The sequence below is a fragment of the Tetrahymena thermophila genome, assembly GCF_000189635.1.
Source record: "Tetrahymena thermophila SB210 genomic scaffold scf_8254697, whole genome shotgun sequence".
Taxonomy (NCBI): domain Eukaryota; phylum Ciliophora; class Oligohymenophorea; order Hymenostomatida; family Tetrahymenidae; genus Tetrahymena; species Tetrahymena thermophila.
Window position 1 is genome coordinate 759,068 of NW_002476463.1, and position 16,210 is coordinate 775,277.

The 16,210-nt window shown below is 19.9% G+C and overlaps 3 protein-coding genes across 3 annotated transcripts; 2 read left to right on the forward strand and 1 right to left on the reverse strand. All coding sequences in view use genetic code 6, as the record gives it.

The window, feature by feature from the left end:
* Positions 1–1,010: 1,010 nt before the first annotated feature.
* Positions 1,011–7,576, reverse strand: TTHERM_00085399 (kinase domain protein; the record flags this gene model as incomplete). The annotated part of the gene is made up of 15 exons (XM_001471220.2): positions 1,011–1,131; positions 1,382–1,471; positions 1,730–1,816; positions 2,077–2,166; positions 4,152–4,241; positions 4,499–4,588; positions 4,844–4,933; positions 5,187–5,276; positions 5,535–5,624; positions 5,759–5,848; positions 6,108–6,197; positions 6,457–6,546; positions 6,806–6,895; positions 7,155–7,244; positions 7,506–7,576. The coding sequence occupies 15 exons, from the start codon at positions 7,574–7,576 to the stop codon at positions 1,011–1,013; spliced, it is 1,359 nt and encodes a 452-aa protein (XP_001471270.2).
* Positions 7,577–11,550: 3,974 nt separating this feature from the next.
* Positions 11,551–12,351, forward strand: TTHERM_00085380 (transmembrane protein, putative; the record flags this gene model as incomplete). The annotated part of the gene is made up of 1 exon (XM_001012685.3): positions 11,551–12,351. Exon 1 carries the CDS (start codon positions 11,626–11,628, stop codon positions 12,349–12,351), a length of 726 nt encoding a protein of 241 aa, XP_001012685.1. The 5' UTR covers positions 11,551–11,625.
* A 1,246-nt stretch (positions 12,352–13,597) lies between these two features.
* Positions 13,598–15,737, forward strand: TTHERM_00085370 (hypothetical protein; the record flags this gene model as incomplete). The annotated part of the gene is made up of 2 exons (XM_001012684.2): positions 13,598–14,186; positions 14,233–15,737. 2 exons carry the CDS (start codon positions 13,598–13,600, stop codon positions 15,735–15,737), a joined length of 2,094 nt encoding a protein of 697 aa, XP_001012684.2.
* Between the last annotated feature and the right edge of the window lie 473 nt (positions 15,738–16,210).

Sequence of the window (16,210 nt, forward strand, 5' to 3'; positions counted from 1 at the left end):
TAAATAAGATAAGCATTTTAAAATTTATAATACCACATTAATAAAAAATTACATAAATTCTTGATATGAAATAAGCTTATAAAAGCCAAATTCAACATTAACGACTTTTAAATTTATTAATTTACTCTAAATATTATTGAATAAAAATCAAATTTGTATTATTGAATGAATAAATGATAATTTAAAAAACAATTATTTTATGATTTTAAAAAATATAAAATGAAAAAAATAAAAATAAGATAAATTAAAAATTTGAGAAAAAAAAAACAAAAATAAACATATTAAACAAAAATGTTAAAATAAAAAGTAAAACTTGATTTCTCCCTGAGGTTTTATTTAAATCATGGCATCTAATTAATCAAGATAAATAAAAAAAAAGGATAAAAATATGATTGATGGATAATATTTAAGATTAAAATATAACTGGCATATAAAGTTTGGCATTTATATAATTTAATAAGATGTAATATAACACTAAAAGTTTCAAATTGTTTGATTGTTTTTGGAGAAACAAGAGAGTTTGCTTAAGAGTATTTAATTTTTTATTTTTTATAAATAATTTATTTACTTACAAAAATATGAATCATATTTATAAATATAAAATCAATAATAAAATCTATTTATATTTGTATTTTAGATTTCAATTTTTTTCAAAATATTATTTAATAAAATATATAATATTATTCAAACATTTTATATTTATTCATCCTTTTTTCAATACTTATTTATCATTAGAAATTAAAGATAACTAATCTTTTTGATTTACGACACTTGCTTATTACTTTGAATATTTATAATATATTCATTGAGTTATAACTTTTATAATAAATTTGTGTAAATTATTAATAAATATCAAAATAGAATAAACTTTTAAATTAAAAATGATTCTTTAAATTAATAAATAAAATAATATTAGTTGAATAAAAAAGATCAAAAAATAAAATAAATAAAAGTTATCAAATAAATTCAAAGAGCTTTTTTGTTTTATATTCATTTTTTTTGTTTAAAAATCACAATCCAAAACAAATAAACTGTTTTTACCTAAGGTAAAGTGTCAAATTCGAGAGATTAATGCAATTTGCTAAAGCAGAACCTAAGCCTGATGTACCTTCATCACCAATTTAATTGTAACTTTTTAAATATTCAAGAAAAAAATATCATTAAATAGTTAATTAGAAGGAAAAAATGAAGAAAATATGAAATAATAAGATTAATTAATAATAGAAGCAAAATTTAAAAATAAAATGATGAGCTAAATTAACAAAGAAAGAACAAAAAAAAGCAAGCACAATAAAAAGAAAAAGAAAAAAGAGCTTTATTGTTTTTAATTAGTTTTTATAATTAAAAATATCACAATCTAAAACAAATAAACTGTTTTTACCTAAGGTCAAGTGTCAAATTCGAGAGATTAATGCAATTTGCTAAAGCAGAACCTAAGCCTGATGCACCTTCATTACCAATTTAATTTTCACTTTTTAAATATTGAATAAAAAATTTATCATTAAATAGTTAATTAGAAGGAAAAAATGAAGAAAAAATATGAAATAATAAGATTAATTAATTAATAATAAAAGCAAAATTTGAAAATAAAATGATGAGCTAAATTAACAAAGAAACAACAAAAAAAAAGCAAGCACAATAAAAAGAAAAAGAAAAAAGAGCTTTATTGTTTTTAATTAGTTTTTATAATTAAAAATATCACAATCCAAATCAAATAAACTGTTTTTACCTAAGGTTAAGTGTCAAATAGAAATTAATGCACTTTGCTAAACTAGAACATAAGCCTGATGCACCTTCATCACCAATTTAATTTTCACTTTTTAAATATTGAATTAAAAAAATATATCATTAAATAGTTAATTAGAAGGAAAAAATGAAGAAAAAATATGAAATAATAAGATTAATTAATTAATAATAAAAGCAAAATTTGAAAATAAAATGATGGGCTAAATTAACAAAGAAAGAACAAAAAAAAAGCAAGCACAATAAAAAGAAAAAGAAAAAAGAACTTTATTGTTTTTAATTAGTTTTTATAATTAAAAATATCACAATCCAAATCAAATAAACTGTTTTTACCTAAGGTCAAGTGTCAAATTTGAGAGATTAATGCAATTTGCTAAACTAGAACCTAAGCCTGATGCACCTTCATTACCAATTTAATTTCCACTTTTTAAATATTGAAGAAAAAATATATCATTAAATAGTTAATTAGAAGGAAAAAAAGAAGAAAAAATATGAAATAATAAGATTAATTAATTAATAATAAAAGCAAAATTTAAAAATAAAAACAAAGAAAGAACAAAAAAAAAGCAAGCACAATAAAAAGAAAAAGAAAAAAGAGCTTTATTGTTTTTAATTAGTTTTTATAATTAAACATATCACAATCCAAATCAAATAAACATTTTTTACTTAAGGTAAAGTGTCAAATTTGAGAGATTAATGCAATTTGCTAAAGCAGAACCTAAGCCTGATGCACCTTCATCACCAATTTAATTTTCACTTTTTAAATATTCAAGAAAAAAATATCATTAAATAGTTAATTAGAAGGAAAAAATGCAGATAAAATATGAAATAATAAGATTAATTAATTAATAATAAAAGCAAAAGTTAAAAATAAAATGATGAGCTAATTTAACAAAGAAAGAATAAAATAAAAGCAAGCACAATAAAAAGAAAAAGAAAAAAGAGCTTTATTGTTTTTAATTAGTTTTATAATTAAAAATATCACAATCCAAATCAACTAAACTGTTTTTACTGAAGATAAAATGTCAAATTTGAGAGATTAATGCAATTTGCTAAAGCAGAACCTAAGCCTGATGCACCCATTAAACCAATTTTATTCCTACTTTTTAAATATTGAAGAAAAAATATATCATTAAATAGTTAATTAGAAGGAAAAAATGAAGAAATAATATGAAATAATAAGATTAATTAATTAATAATAAAAGCAAAATTTGAAAATAAAATGATGAGCTAAATTAACAAAGAAACAACAAAAAAAAAGCAAGCACAATAAAAAGAAAAATAAAAAAGAGCTTTATTGTTTTTAATTAGTTTTTATAATAAAAAAATAAACAATCTAAAACAAATAAACTGTTTTTACCGAAGGTCAAGTGTCAAATTCGAGAGATTAATGCAATTTGCTAAAGCAGAAGCTAAACCTGATGCACCAATTGCACCAATTTAATTTCCACTTTTTAAATATTGAATAAAAAATATATCATTAAATTGTTAATTAGAAGGAAAAAATGAAGAAAAAATATGAAATAATCAGATTAATTAATTAATAATAAAATCAAAATTTGAAAATATATTGATGAGCTAAATTAACAAAGAAAGGACAAAAAAAAAGCAAGCACAATAAAAAATAAAAGAAAAAAGAGCTTTATTGTTTTTAATTTGTTTTTATAATTAAAAATATCACAATCTAAAACAAATAAACTGTTTTTACCGAAAGTCAAATGTCAAATTCGAGAGATTAATGCAATTTGCTAAAGCAGAACCTAAGCTTGATGCACCTTCATCACCAATTTAATTTTCACTTTTTAAATATTGAATAAAAAATGTATCATTAAATAGTTAATTAGAATGAAAATATGAAGAAAAAATATGAAATAATAAGATTAATTAATTAATAATAAAAGCAAAATTTGAAAATAAAATGATGAGCTAAATTAACAAAGAAAGAACAAAAAAAAAGCTAGCACAATAAAAAGAAAAAGAAAAAAGAGCTTTATTGTTTTTAATTAGTTTTTATAATAAAAAATATCACAATCTAAAACAAATAAACTGTTTTTACCTAAGGTCAAGTGTCAAATTCGAGAGATTAATGAAATTTGCTAAAGCAGAACCTAATCCTGATGCACCCATTGAACCAATTTAATTATAACTTTTTAAATATTCAAGAAAAAAAATATCATTAAATAGTTAATTAGAAGGAAAAAATGAAGAAAAAATATGAAATAATAAGATTAATTAATTAATTAATGATAAAAGCAAAATTTGAAAATAAAATGATGAGCTAAATTAAAAAAGAAAGAACAAAAAAAAAGCAAGCACAATAAAAAGAAAAAGAAAAAAGAGCTTTATTGTTTTTAATTAGTTTTTATAATTAAAAATATCACAATCCAAATCAAATAAACTGTTTTTACCTAAGGTTAAGTGTCAAATTCGAGAAATTAATGCACTTTGCTAAACTAGAACCTAAGCTTGATGCACCTTCATTACCAATTTAATTTCCACTTTTTAAATATTGAAGAAAAAATATATCATTAAATAGTTAATTAGAAGGAAAAAATGAAGAAAAATATGAATTAATAAGATTAATTAATTAATAATAAAAGCAAAATTTGAAAATAAAATGATGAGTTAAATTAACAAAGAAAGAACAAAAAAAAAGCAAGCACAATAAAAAGAAAAAGAAAAAAGAGCTTTATTGTTTTTAATTAGTTTTTATAATTAAAATTATCACAATCCAAATCAAATAAATTGTTTTTACCTAAGGTCAAGTATCAAATTCGAGAAATTAATGCACTTTGCTAAACTAAAACCTAAGCCTGATGCACCTTTATCACTAATTTAATTGTAACTTTTAAATATTGAAGAAAAAATATATCATTAAATAGTTAATTAGAAGGAAATAAAGAAGTAAAAATATGAAATTATAAGATTAAAAAATTAATAATAAAAGCAAAATTTAAAAATAAAATAATGAGCTAAATTAACAAAGAAAGAACAAAAAAAAGCAAGCACAATAAAAAAAAAAGAAAAAAGAGCTTTATTGTTTTTAATTAGTTTTTATAATTAAAAATATCATAATCCAAATCAAATAAACTGTTTTTACCGAAGGTCAAGTGTCATATTCAAGAGATTAATGCAATTTGCTAAAGCAGAACCTAAGCCTGATGCACCCATTGCACCAATTTAATTTCCACTTTTTAAATATTGAATAAAAAATATATCATTAAATAGTTAATTAGAAGGAAAAAATGAAGAAAAAATATGAAATAATAAGATTAATTAATAATAAAAGCAAAATTTGAAAATAAAATGATAAAATAAATTAATAAAGAAAGAACAAAAAAAAAGTAAGCACAATAAAAAGAAAAAGTAAAAAGAGCTTTAATTTTTTAATTAGTTTTTATAATTAAAAATATCACAATCTAAAACAAATAAACTGTTTTTACCTAAGGCCAAGTCTCAAATTCGAGAGATTAATGCAATTTGCTAAAGCAGAACCTAAGCCTGATCCACCTTTATCACCAATTTAATTGTAACTTTTTAAATATTGAAGAAAAAATATATCATTATATAGTTAATTAGAAGGAAAAAATGAAGAAAAAATATGAAATAATGAGATTAATTAATTAATAATAGAAGCAAAATTTAAAAATAAAATAATGAGCTAAATTAACTAAGAAAGAACAAAAAAAAAGCAAGCACAATAAAAAGAAAAAGAAAAAAGAGCTTTATTGTTTTTAATTAGTTTTTATAATTAAAAATATCACAATCCAAATCAAATAAACATTTTTTACCTAAGGTAAAGTGTCAAATTCGAGAGATTAATGCAATTTGCTAAAGCAGAACCTAAGCCTGATGCACCTTCATCACCAATTTAATTTTCACTTTTTTAATATTGAATAAAAAATATATCATTAAATAATTAATTAGAAAGAAAAAATAAAAAAAAAATATGAAATAATAAGATTAATTAATTAATTAAAAATATCACAATCCAAATCAAATAAACTATTTTTACCCAAGGTTAAGTGTCAAATTCGAGAGATTAATGCAATTTGCTAAAGCAGAACCTAAGCCTGATGCACCCATTGCACCAATTTAATTTCCACTTTTTAAATATTGAAGTAAAAGTATATCATTAAATAGTTAATTAGAAGGAAAAAATGAAAAAAAAAAATATGAAATAATAAGATTAGTTAATTAATAATAAAAGCAAAATTAGAAAATAAAATGATGAGCAAAATTAACAAAGAAAGAACAAAAAAAAGCAAGCACAATAAAAAGAAAAAGAAAAAAGAGCTTTATTGTTTTTAATTAGTTTTTATAATAAAAAATATCACAATCTAAAACAAATAAACTTTTTTTACCGAAGGTCAAGTGTCAAATTTGAGAGATTAATGCAATTTGCTAAAGCAGAACCTAAGCCTGATGCACCTTCATCACCAATTTAATTTCCACTTTTTAAATATAGAAGAAAAAATATATCATTAAAAAGTTTATTAGAAGGAAAAAATGAAGAGAAAATATGAAATAATAAAATAATTAAATTAATAATAAAAGCAAAATTTGAAAATAAAATGATGAGCTAAATTAACAAAGAAAGGACAAAAAAAAAAGCAAGCACAATAAAAAGAAAAAGAAAAAAGAGCTTTATTGTTTTTAATTAGTTTTTATAATTAAAAATATCACAATCCAAATCAAATAAACTGTTTTTACCCAAGGTTAAGTGTCAAATTCGAGAGATTAATGCAATTTGCTAAAGCAGAACCTAAGCCTGATGCACCTTCATCACCAATTTAATTTCCACTTTTTAAATATAGAAGAAAAAATATATCATTAAAAAGTTTATTTGAAGGAAAAAATGAAGAGAAAATATGAAATAATAAAATAATTAAATTAATAATAAAAGCAAAATTTGAAAATAAAATGATGAGCTAAATTAACAAAGAAAGGACAAAAAAAAAAGCAAGCACAATAAAAAGAAAAAGAAAAAAGAGCTTTATTGTTTTTAATTAGTTTTTATAATTAAAAATATCACAATCCAAATCAAATAAACTGTTTTTACCCAAGGTCAAGTGTCAAATTCGAGAGATTAATGCAATTTGCTAAAGCAGAACCTAAGCCTGATGCACCCATTGCACCAATTTAATTTCCACTTTTTAAATATTGAAGTAAAAGTATATCATTAAATAGTTAATTAGAAGGAAAAAATGAAAAAAAAAATATGAAATAATAAGATTAGTTAATTAATAATAAAAGCAAAATTAGAAAATAAAATGATGAGCAAAATTAACAAAGAAAGAACAAAAAAAAAGCAAGCACAATAAAAAGAAAAAGAAAAAAGAACTTTATTGTTTTTAATTAGTTTTTATAATAAAAAATATCACAATCTAAAACAAATAAACTTTTTTTACCGAAGTTCAAGTGTCAAATTCGAGAGATTAATGCAATTTGCTAAAGCAGAACCTAAGCCTGATCCACCATTATCACCAATTTAATTGTAACTTTTTAAATTTTGAAGAAAAAATATATCATTAAATTGTTAATTAGAAGGAAAAAATGAAGAAAAAATATGAAATAATAAGATTAATTAATTAATAATAAAAGCAAAATTTAAAAAATAAAATGATGAGATAAATTAATAAAGAAAGAACAAAAAAAAAGCAAGCACAATAAAAAGAAAAAGAAAAAAAGAGCCTTTATTGTTTTTAATTAGTTTTTATAATTAAAAATATCACAATCCAAATCAAATAAACATTTTTTACCTGAGGTAAAGTGTCAAATTCGAGAGATTAATGCTATTTGCTAAAGCAGAACCTAAGCCTGATGCACCCATTGCACCAATTTAATTTCCACTTTTTAAATATTGAATAAAAAATATATCATAAAATAGTTAATTAGAAGGAAAAAATGAAGAAAAAATATATCATTAAATAGAGAAAATTACTATAAAAATTTACAAAAATAGAGTTTTATATACCAGTTTTTCATTTTATAAAATAAAAATTTTTAATATTTTTTATGAAATTTTTTCTATCCTAGATTTTCAAAATTTATTTTTTTTCAAAAAAAATGATATTTTATGCTTAATAAAAATTAGCTTTATTTATAATGTAATTTAGATATAAATTAAATAGGTATTTCACTATTGTTAATTATGAGGAAAAAATGAAGAAAAAATATGAAATAATAAGATTAATTAATAATTAATAAAATTAACAAAGAATTAAAAAATAAGAATTCATAATAAAAAGAAAAACGAAAACAAATCAAATAAATTAAAAGAACTTTAATGTTTTAAATTAACTTTTATAATTAAAAATATTATAATGTAAAACAAATAAATAGCTTTTATTAAGTGTAAGTTTTAATAGCAAAAATTAAGAAAAAATATCAAATAATAAAAATGAATAATCAATAAATAATTAAAAATTGAAATGAAAATTAAGTTAAAATTGCTAAAAAATTTAAGTTTTAATAAAAATCAATAAATAATGATGATAATTTCTTTTATATAAATTATTTATTTAAATAAATTTAAAATAAAATAAACAAAAAATATTAATAATAATAAAAAAATATTTTTTAATTAAATATACTTCAGATTAATATGGAGAACCTAATGAGATAAAAGTGAAGAGCTTTTAAACTTTTTTTATTAATTTATATAAATTAAAAGGATATTAATAAAAAAATAAATAATTACTTCTTCTAATCTATTATATCTTTTAATCTATTATATCATTTATTTTTTTTTTCAAAAATATTGAATAGCAGTTTATGAAATTTAATTAATTAATTATAAATGGATAAAAAGAACAAATAAATACAATAATTAATTAATTATCAAATATTAATTTATATATTTGGCTTTATGAAGAGATATCACATTCACTATTTAAACTTAATATTTTTATTGAAAACATATACTTAAAAATATAGTAGGAATTAAAGACGGCCAGTTATTTATTTAGTAATATTTGAAAAAAACCTGGTAGTTAATGTTATTAAGTATTATAAAAATAATGTTTAAAAGTAGATTTTTCTGTTTTAGCTATGTAATTTTAGGAATATTTATAATATTTCTAATTATAGCCTTATGCCATACAAACAAAAATTTCATGGTTTGTTTGACACTTATTATGAAATATATTTTTTATTTATTTATTAAAAAATCTAATTTATATATATAATTTCAAAGATAAATAATTTTTTTACATCAAAATTTTTAAATTGAGCTAGATTTTATATTTTTTAATATTTTTTACTATTAAACATAATTTAAAAAAATTATTTAGTCAATAATGTTGAAGAGTTATTTAATAAATTCTATGCAAATAAAAATAATATTGATTTATCATGCCAATATGAATGAAGATTTTCATATTTTATATAATTTTTTTAGAAAAAAGGGGTATCCTCTTCAATTCTGTTGGTTAGTCAGCTCAAGGAATTAATGTAATAAAATTATATTCATTTATCAATAGTATGAGCTTAACTCTTACTAATGGTTTAATTTTTTTCTATTCGAAGAATTATGAATTAAAATTTATTAAATTATTGAAATATGATTTTAAACTTATTTTGGTTCTAGTAAAATCAAGCAGCAAATTAGTAATTTTTCAAGGAAGTCTTAACTTTTACTTTTAAAAATTTTTAGTTAAATATAAAAATCTATTTACCTAAAAGAAAATCATATTCCAAGAGGGAAATATTCCTTATTTGCAATATGTAAACATTTAAACAATTTTCTTAACTTTATTTAGCTTAAGAAGTTTTAAAAAACTTTTTAATTTTTGATAAAATATTGTCTTTATTAAAAAGTAATCAATAAAATTTATATAAATACTTTTTATTAGCTTATTAGTATGTTATTAACTATTTTTATATTAAATTGAAAATATAAAATATATAACAGCAATCAATCATAAAAATATTTTATGATTTGAATTTTTTTAGTGTAATGCTTTGAATAATAATGCTTTTTAAAATTTAAATAGATGTTTTCTTCTCTTCCAATTAATATCTACAGTTTATACATTTCTTCATTCCCATAGATTTGTTTTCAATTTATATTAAAAGTAGAAAATAATTAATTTTTGAATGTAAGTTTAAAGATGTAATATTTTATTAAATTTAATTAAAGAATTTATCTATTAATAGTAAGTAATTATGTAGTATATATTATTGTTGGTTACTTTGATTAAGTAATATATTTAAAACTTTCTAATAAATATATAAAAGTTAATTAATCAAAACATTTAACAAACTCGTTTTCTAAAAAATGCTCAGAAAAAACTTAGACATTGAATTATTACATTAAATCAAGTAAGAAGTATAAGGAAGATATCGATTCTTTACTCTAAACCTATTGTGTATAATTTTAAATTTATCTTAATTTTTTTATAAAGATAATTCTCAGTAAATTGGTTTCTTTAGCTTACTTGGATTGGCGTATCATACTTTGAATTTATTAGCTGTTTATAATTTGAATCTTTTTTGGATCAAAATTTAAAAGATTTTTTCATTTTGCTCTGGCTTAGTACATTCAATAACTTTTTTGATATTGTTTATCCAAGTGATAATTTCTATTTTTGTTAATCTTGATCAACCTTCTGTTAATAGTTAATCTTCTGCTTTTTAAACGCTCTTTGTCTTTACATTTTTGTTATGCTTAATATTAATAATAGATATAAATAACTTTTTGCACTTAAGTTAGCTTTAAAAATGTATAGAAAGTAAATATGAATAAAAATTTTCTTATGAAAATAAACCCACTTAATTAGATTAAAGGCTGGTTTCTCCTCATTAAACAGATAGTTTAAGGTAATTTGAGTTATAGGATATAGAAAATTAAAATTAAAAAAATGTTTGAAAATATCTAAATATAAAAACAATAACTTTTGCAAAATAATTCTCAATTTTCCTTCAATAAAATTATTAAGATTAAATTTTTACTTGAGTAAAAATTTTAATGTATTCATAAATATTTAAATATATGTAAAAAAATAATCAATTATAAAACTATTTAAAAGTTTAATTGCAATTTAATTTATTTATTTTGAATTTTAAAAATTAGTATCACTAAAATGAATAAAAATATATTAATTACTTCTATCATTTATAAAATTACACAAATTTTTAAATGACTTTATTGTTAGTTAATTCATTATTTTAAAACTTTGAGGTCGATTTTACTAAAAACGATAGAATAAATTTAAGTCCCTATGATTAATATTATTTATTCCTATTTTTTGCTTATTATATAAAAAATGTGTTAGTGATTTTTTTTCTTTTTCCCTTATTATTTTTTTGTTTTTTTTATTATTGAAATTTAATTAATTCAAAAAAAAATAATTTCAATATATTTTACTCAGTTTTAACAATATTTTAATCCTAGTTTAAAATAAAATTTATTTTTTTATTTCTAGATGAACTATTTTATATTTAAATATTTTAATTTAATAAGTGAAAATATTTTAAGAAAAAATGTTGAAAAAAAACATCAACAAAATTAAAATTAATTTGAAACAAAACTAGACAGAAATAATTGCTTAAATATATTTGATAGAAAGATAGATAAACTAATGAAGAATTTATTGCAAAAATCTTTTATAATATCATAAAATTATTTGTGTAGAGAAAATCAGTAATAGCCGATGATAGGTTTCTATTTGATAAGAAATTTGATGGGTTCAATCGAAAATTTGATTATCAAAATTTCGATTTACTAAATATAAGAAGCTTTTTGCAGCAATGAATGATATGATAATTAAATATATTAATTATCATATGATCATATTCAAATACAGAAAAATCACAAAAAGATAAAAAATATTTAATTTAAAAGATTTCGATTAATCAAATATAAAATAAAGCTAATTAATGATTTAACCAAACTAACAATAATACTTATAACTTGATAATAAAGTTGCAGGTCGTGCTTGCTTCTTGGCCACTAACTTGATTAATGTTTTAGTACATACCTTGGTCCTTTATGAAGTTTATCATAATATTGGAGCTAAAATTTGGGTCTTATATGTCTTGCTTGGCTACCTTGTTACTTACTATACTTTGGGTGTTGTTTCTGCAATTGATTAAAATTAATCATTACACAAATTTTATAAGATTTCATGCATTATCATTAGTGTTGCTCACTCTATTATTGCTTTAATTTGCCTTGGTTGTGTAATTTACTTGGGCACAAAGCCATCTTATGGAAGCGTTGCAGACTCTTTGCTCTTTTTACTTTACTTAGCAATTCTTATTTGCACTGTAATTGAAGTCATCATTGATTATTCTAATTACAAGTACATTAATCAATTAATTGCTTCTTCTAGCAGCTAATATTTCCTTGGTTACTCTCAACCTGCTTAATTCGCTCAACCTCCTATCCATTAAGTTGCCCAACCCTAATAACCTTAAGCATAGTTTAGTCAACCTTACGTTATTCACTACCCTTAATTACAATAACAAATTCCTTAACAAAATAATATAGATTTAAAGCAATAGTAATTCGCCTAACCTATCACTGCTGATGTTTTGAATGCTTCATACACTACTCATAAGTAGCCTTTAATTTTATAAAATGGCTTTACTCAATTCTAATGAGCAATTAAAATAATTGGGGTTATTCTAAAAGTAAAATTTATGTTTTATTAAATATATAAATAGTATGAAAATCAATTAATTTAGCAAAAATATTATTCAATACTTACTTATTTTATAACAAAATCTTTGAGATAATTTTGATTTTTTTTAGCTATTGGGAAATTCCCTTCTTAAATACAAATTTATTTTTATTTTCTCAAGTAGTTTATGTGTAAAACTGATTTTTATAATTCCGAAAGATAATTGTTATTAAATATTAACATTTACATTATTACAATAGATGATATGACTAGAAATTTTATCATTACTCACCTTGTTTACATTAATTAATTGCTTATCTTTGATAAAAATCCATTTTTTATTTCTTGAATAATAACAATAAAAATTATTTTTATATTTCATTTTTGTTGAAGATTTAAAATTTATTTATTAGTATTTTTGGATTTTAAATATCACAAAAAATAAATTTTATTTAAGTTATAAATTATATTCACAGACAAATAGAATTAAAGAATTGAGCTCTGACGACGTAGTCCTTTAAATAAGAACAACTTTGAATTAGACGAATATAATAAAATAAAAAAATATAATTCTAAATAATTGTTAGAATACAATGTAAGTATTTCATTTATTTGATTTTAATATTCTTGGATTTAATTTTTAAAATTGAAAATATTTAATTTTAGAATTTTTATTTTTTTATTTCAAATAAATAAGTGTAAAATTATTTAACTAAAAGGTTCAATTTTTATTATTAATTACTTTTTTTCTTGAACCTTAAATGCAAAAAGCAGCATTTAAAAATAAGAAAGGTATTATGCTTAATTTTTATTTATTTTAAAATTATGATTTCTAAAAATTGTTCTATTTGAGTTTCACTAAATAAAACAGTATATCATCATATCTTTACATCTTTGAATATATGTATTATTTAATTTGATTGGTAAATAATTAACAATAAAATTTTAATGAAGCTTCATTACAAAGCGAGATAAATCTATAAATAATTTTAAGAGTAATATTTTATTTTAATTAAAAATTATTTTATATTTAGTTTTTAAAAATTATTATTGTAAATTTATTGATAATATATTGAATTTTGTTTTAAATTTCTTTTAAGAGACTTAAGGCAATTATCAGATTATTGATTTAATTATTAATTTTTATGATACTGATAAGAATCAAAAGTGAAGTTGTTTGAAAAACTTTAAATATTTAAAAATCATTTACAAAACACTAATCAAAAATGGAAGATTTAAGTTAAAAATAAATGCTTGAGGAATAGTTTGCATCTTAATAAAGAAATTTGTCATATATGATGTAGGATATGGCTAATGATTTTTATTAGGAAAACTATGCACCAAATCTTAATATAAATATAAATAATCAGAGTTATACATAGATTAAAATTCAAGATGAATAAGAAGAGTAAAATGATAAGAGATCTCCAGAAATATAGAGAAGAAATTCTTATTTGAATGAAGATGCTTTTAATTTAAACAAAAAAATAGAATCCCCTAGATTAGAGTACGATTAAGAAGAAGATGATGGTGATGAGAATGTTGAAGAAAGCGATGATGAACCATTTATAGAACAAAAAATTAAAATGTATAAAAAAAAAACTAGAACTCGAAAAAGGTCATATGATATGGATGATGATAACTCTTAAGATGAATCCTACTTTTCGATTTCAAGAGAAGCATAATATAAAAGTAAGAATTTCTTAAAAACAAGAGATATGAATGATATAAAAAATGATTCTTTAAAGACTTCTTTTCATATAAATGAAAAATCCTTTAAATGGAGCACATAAATTAACCATCCTACAGTGACATGTAAAATTATAAATAAATAATTTAAAATACACATTATTTTTAATAGAAAGAAAAGGAAATGTCTCAAAGAATTATAAAATGGATGTTAATAAATTACAAAATAAAGAAAAAACAGAGAAAATGTTCTTCAATAAAGCAAAAGAGACAGACTCAAATATTCTATTTCATAGAAGCATTTAATAAAGCTTAAATGAAAATTAAAATATTTTTAAAAATATTTCTAAATACTCAAATGCCCTAACAATGTTTTTGCAGAAATTTATGATTCAAAAAAAAGAAAATATGAATAAAATTGAATTCTATCATTATGAAAAGCTTGATAAGGGTAGTTTCGGATAAGTAGATTTGTATTTTTTTGAGATAGATCAATATGATTTATGCAATTTCTAGAGTAAATATGAAAACTAACAAAGCAATTATTTTATAAATAGAGAAAATAATAACTAATATAATTAAAATTCTTATATCTTCTCTTCATAAAATTCTAGTCAATCGAATCAATCATAATCTACTAATCAAGATACTCTTTAGTAAAATAATATTAATAATAGTTAAACATCCTAAGGATCTACTTATTAGGGCTCTACTTAACTATATAGTACAAGTAAGAAGCAAATAATTGGAAATAATAATATTTCTTCTCATTTAGTGGATCAAAAAAATTAAAACTTAAATTACTAGGTAAATATTTAGCTTAATTCAAAAAATTATCTGCCAGCTGCTGGAAAAAAAATCAAAATTAAATATGAATTCATTCGTGAGCTCTTTATTATGTAGAAAGTATAAAGTGAATATATGCCTTCTCTTTTGGGTTAGGATATTGAGTAACAGATTTTGTTTATAGAGCTTGGGCTTTGCAGTTTATATGATTTAAAAATGTACAGCGAAAAACAAAACTATAAAATAAGTGACAATCTTGCATATTCGATACTTATAAATCTGTTTTAGGCAATCGAGAGTCTTTTATAAAACTTTGATCAATAGGAAAATAAAATTCTTCCCCTTTTCCATAGTGATATAAAACCTTAAAATATAATCTTGACAGTTAAAAACTCTAAAGAAAATATCCCATAAATTCAACTCTTATTAATCGATTTCGGAGGAGCCTCTTTCTAAGCTGAAGATTATTGGTCCTACTTTACTCCAGCTTTTGTATGTCCAAAACTTTGGGAAAAGTTGGTCAATAGTAAATCTCAGAAAGAGTTTTTAACATGGCCAGAAATAAGATATGCTGAATTATATGCCGCATGTAGGTCTGTTTAATTTTTAATCTTAAATCAGAATGATTAGAATTTATTTAAAAAAGAAAATAGTTAAGATTTTATTTAATCTTACTAAAAGCTTTACCCAAAAACCTGCAAAATTTTAGAGGAGGTGTATCTTAAAAATACAAACTGCTAAGTTATGAAAGGATATTCTAATATTTTAAATGAAGATGAAATTTCTTCTTAAAATTAGATATATCCTTAACCTATTTATTTCGAAACCCAAAAGTTATTCGAGATATCTAAATTTTACAATATAATAAACAATAATAGCTCCAAACAATGATATCTTATTTTCTAAAAAGTTTAAACAAAACAAATTAACATTACAAAACAATTTCAATTTTTAAAACATTTTAACCACTAAACTTAAAATGTCTAATAAAAATACCAAACCGAAAGATTTTATTTAGTCAAATGTAAAAAAAAGTGCTTATAAAGTTATTTTATGGCTTTTTTATATCTTAAAAATCTATAAATTCTTGTCAAAAATACTCAATTTAATTAGAATATTTGGTATTTCTTTAAATAATTATTAAAAATTAATTAAAAATCAATCAGCAAAACAAGAATAAAGTTATAAAATTAAAATATGAATTAATTTTTTTAATTTAAGATAAAATGAATTATTTTATATTTATTTATATTATTTATTAATAAGAAATATTATTTTAATTCAAATAAAATAATTTAAAATTAAAATTTTAATTAAATTCTTATTTGAATGAAAATTAATGTATCATAATTGATTTATTTTAT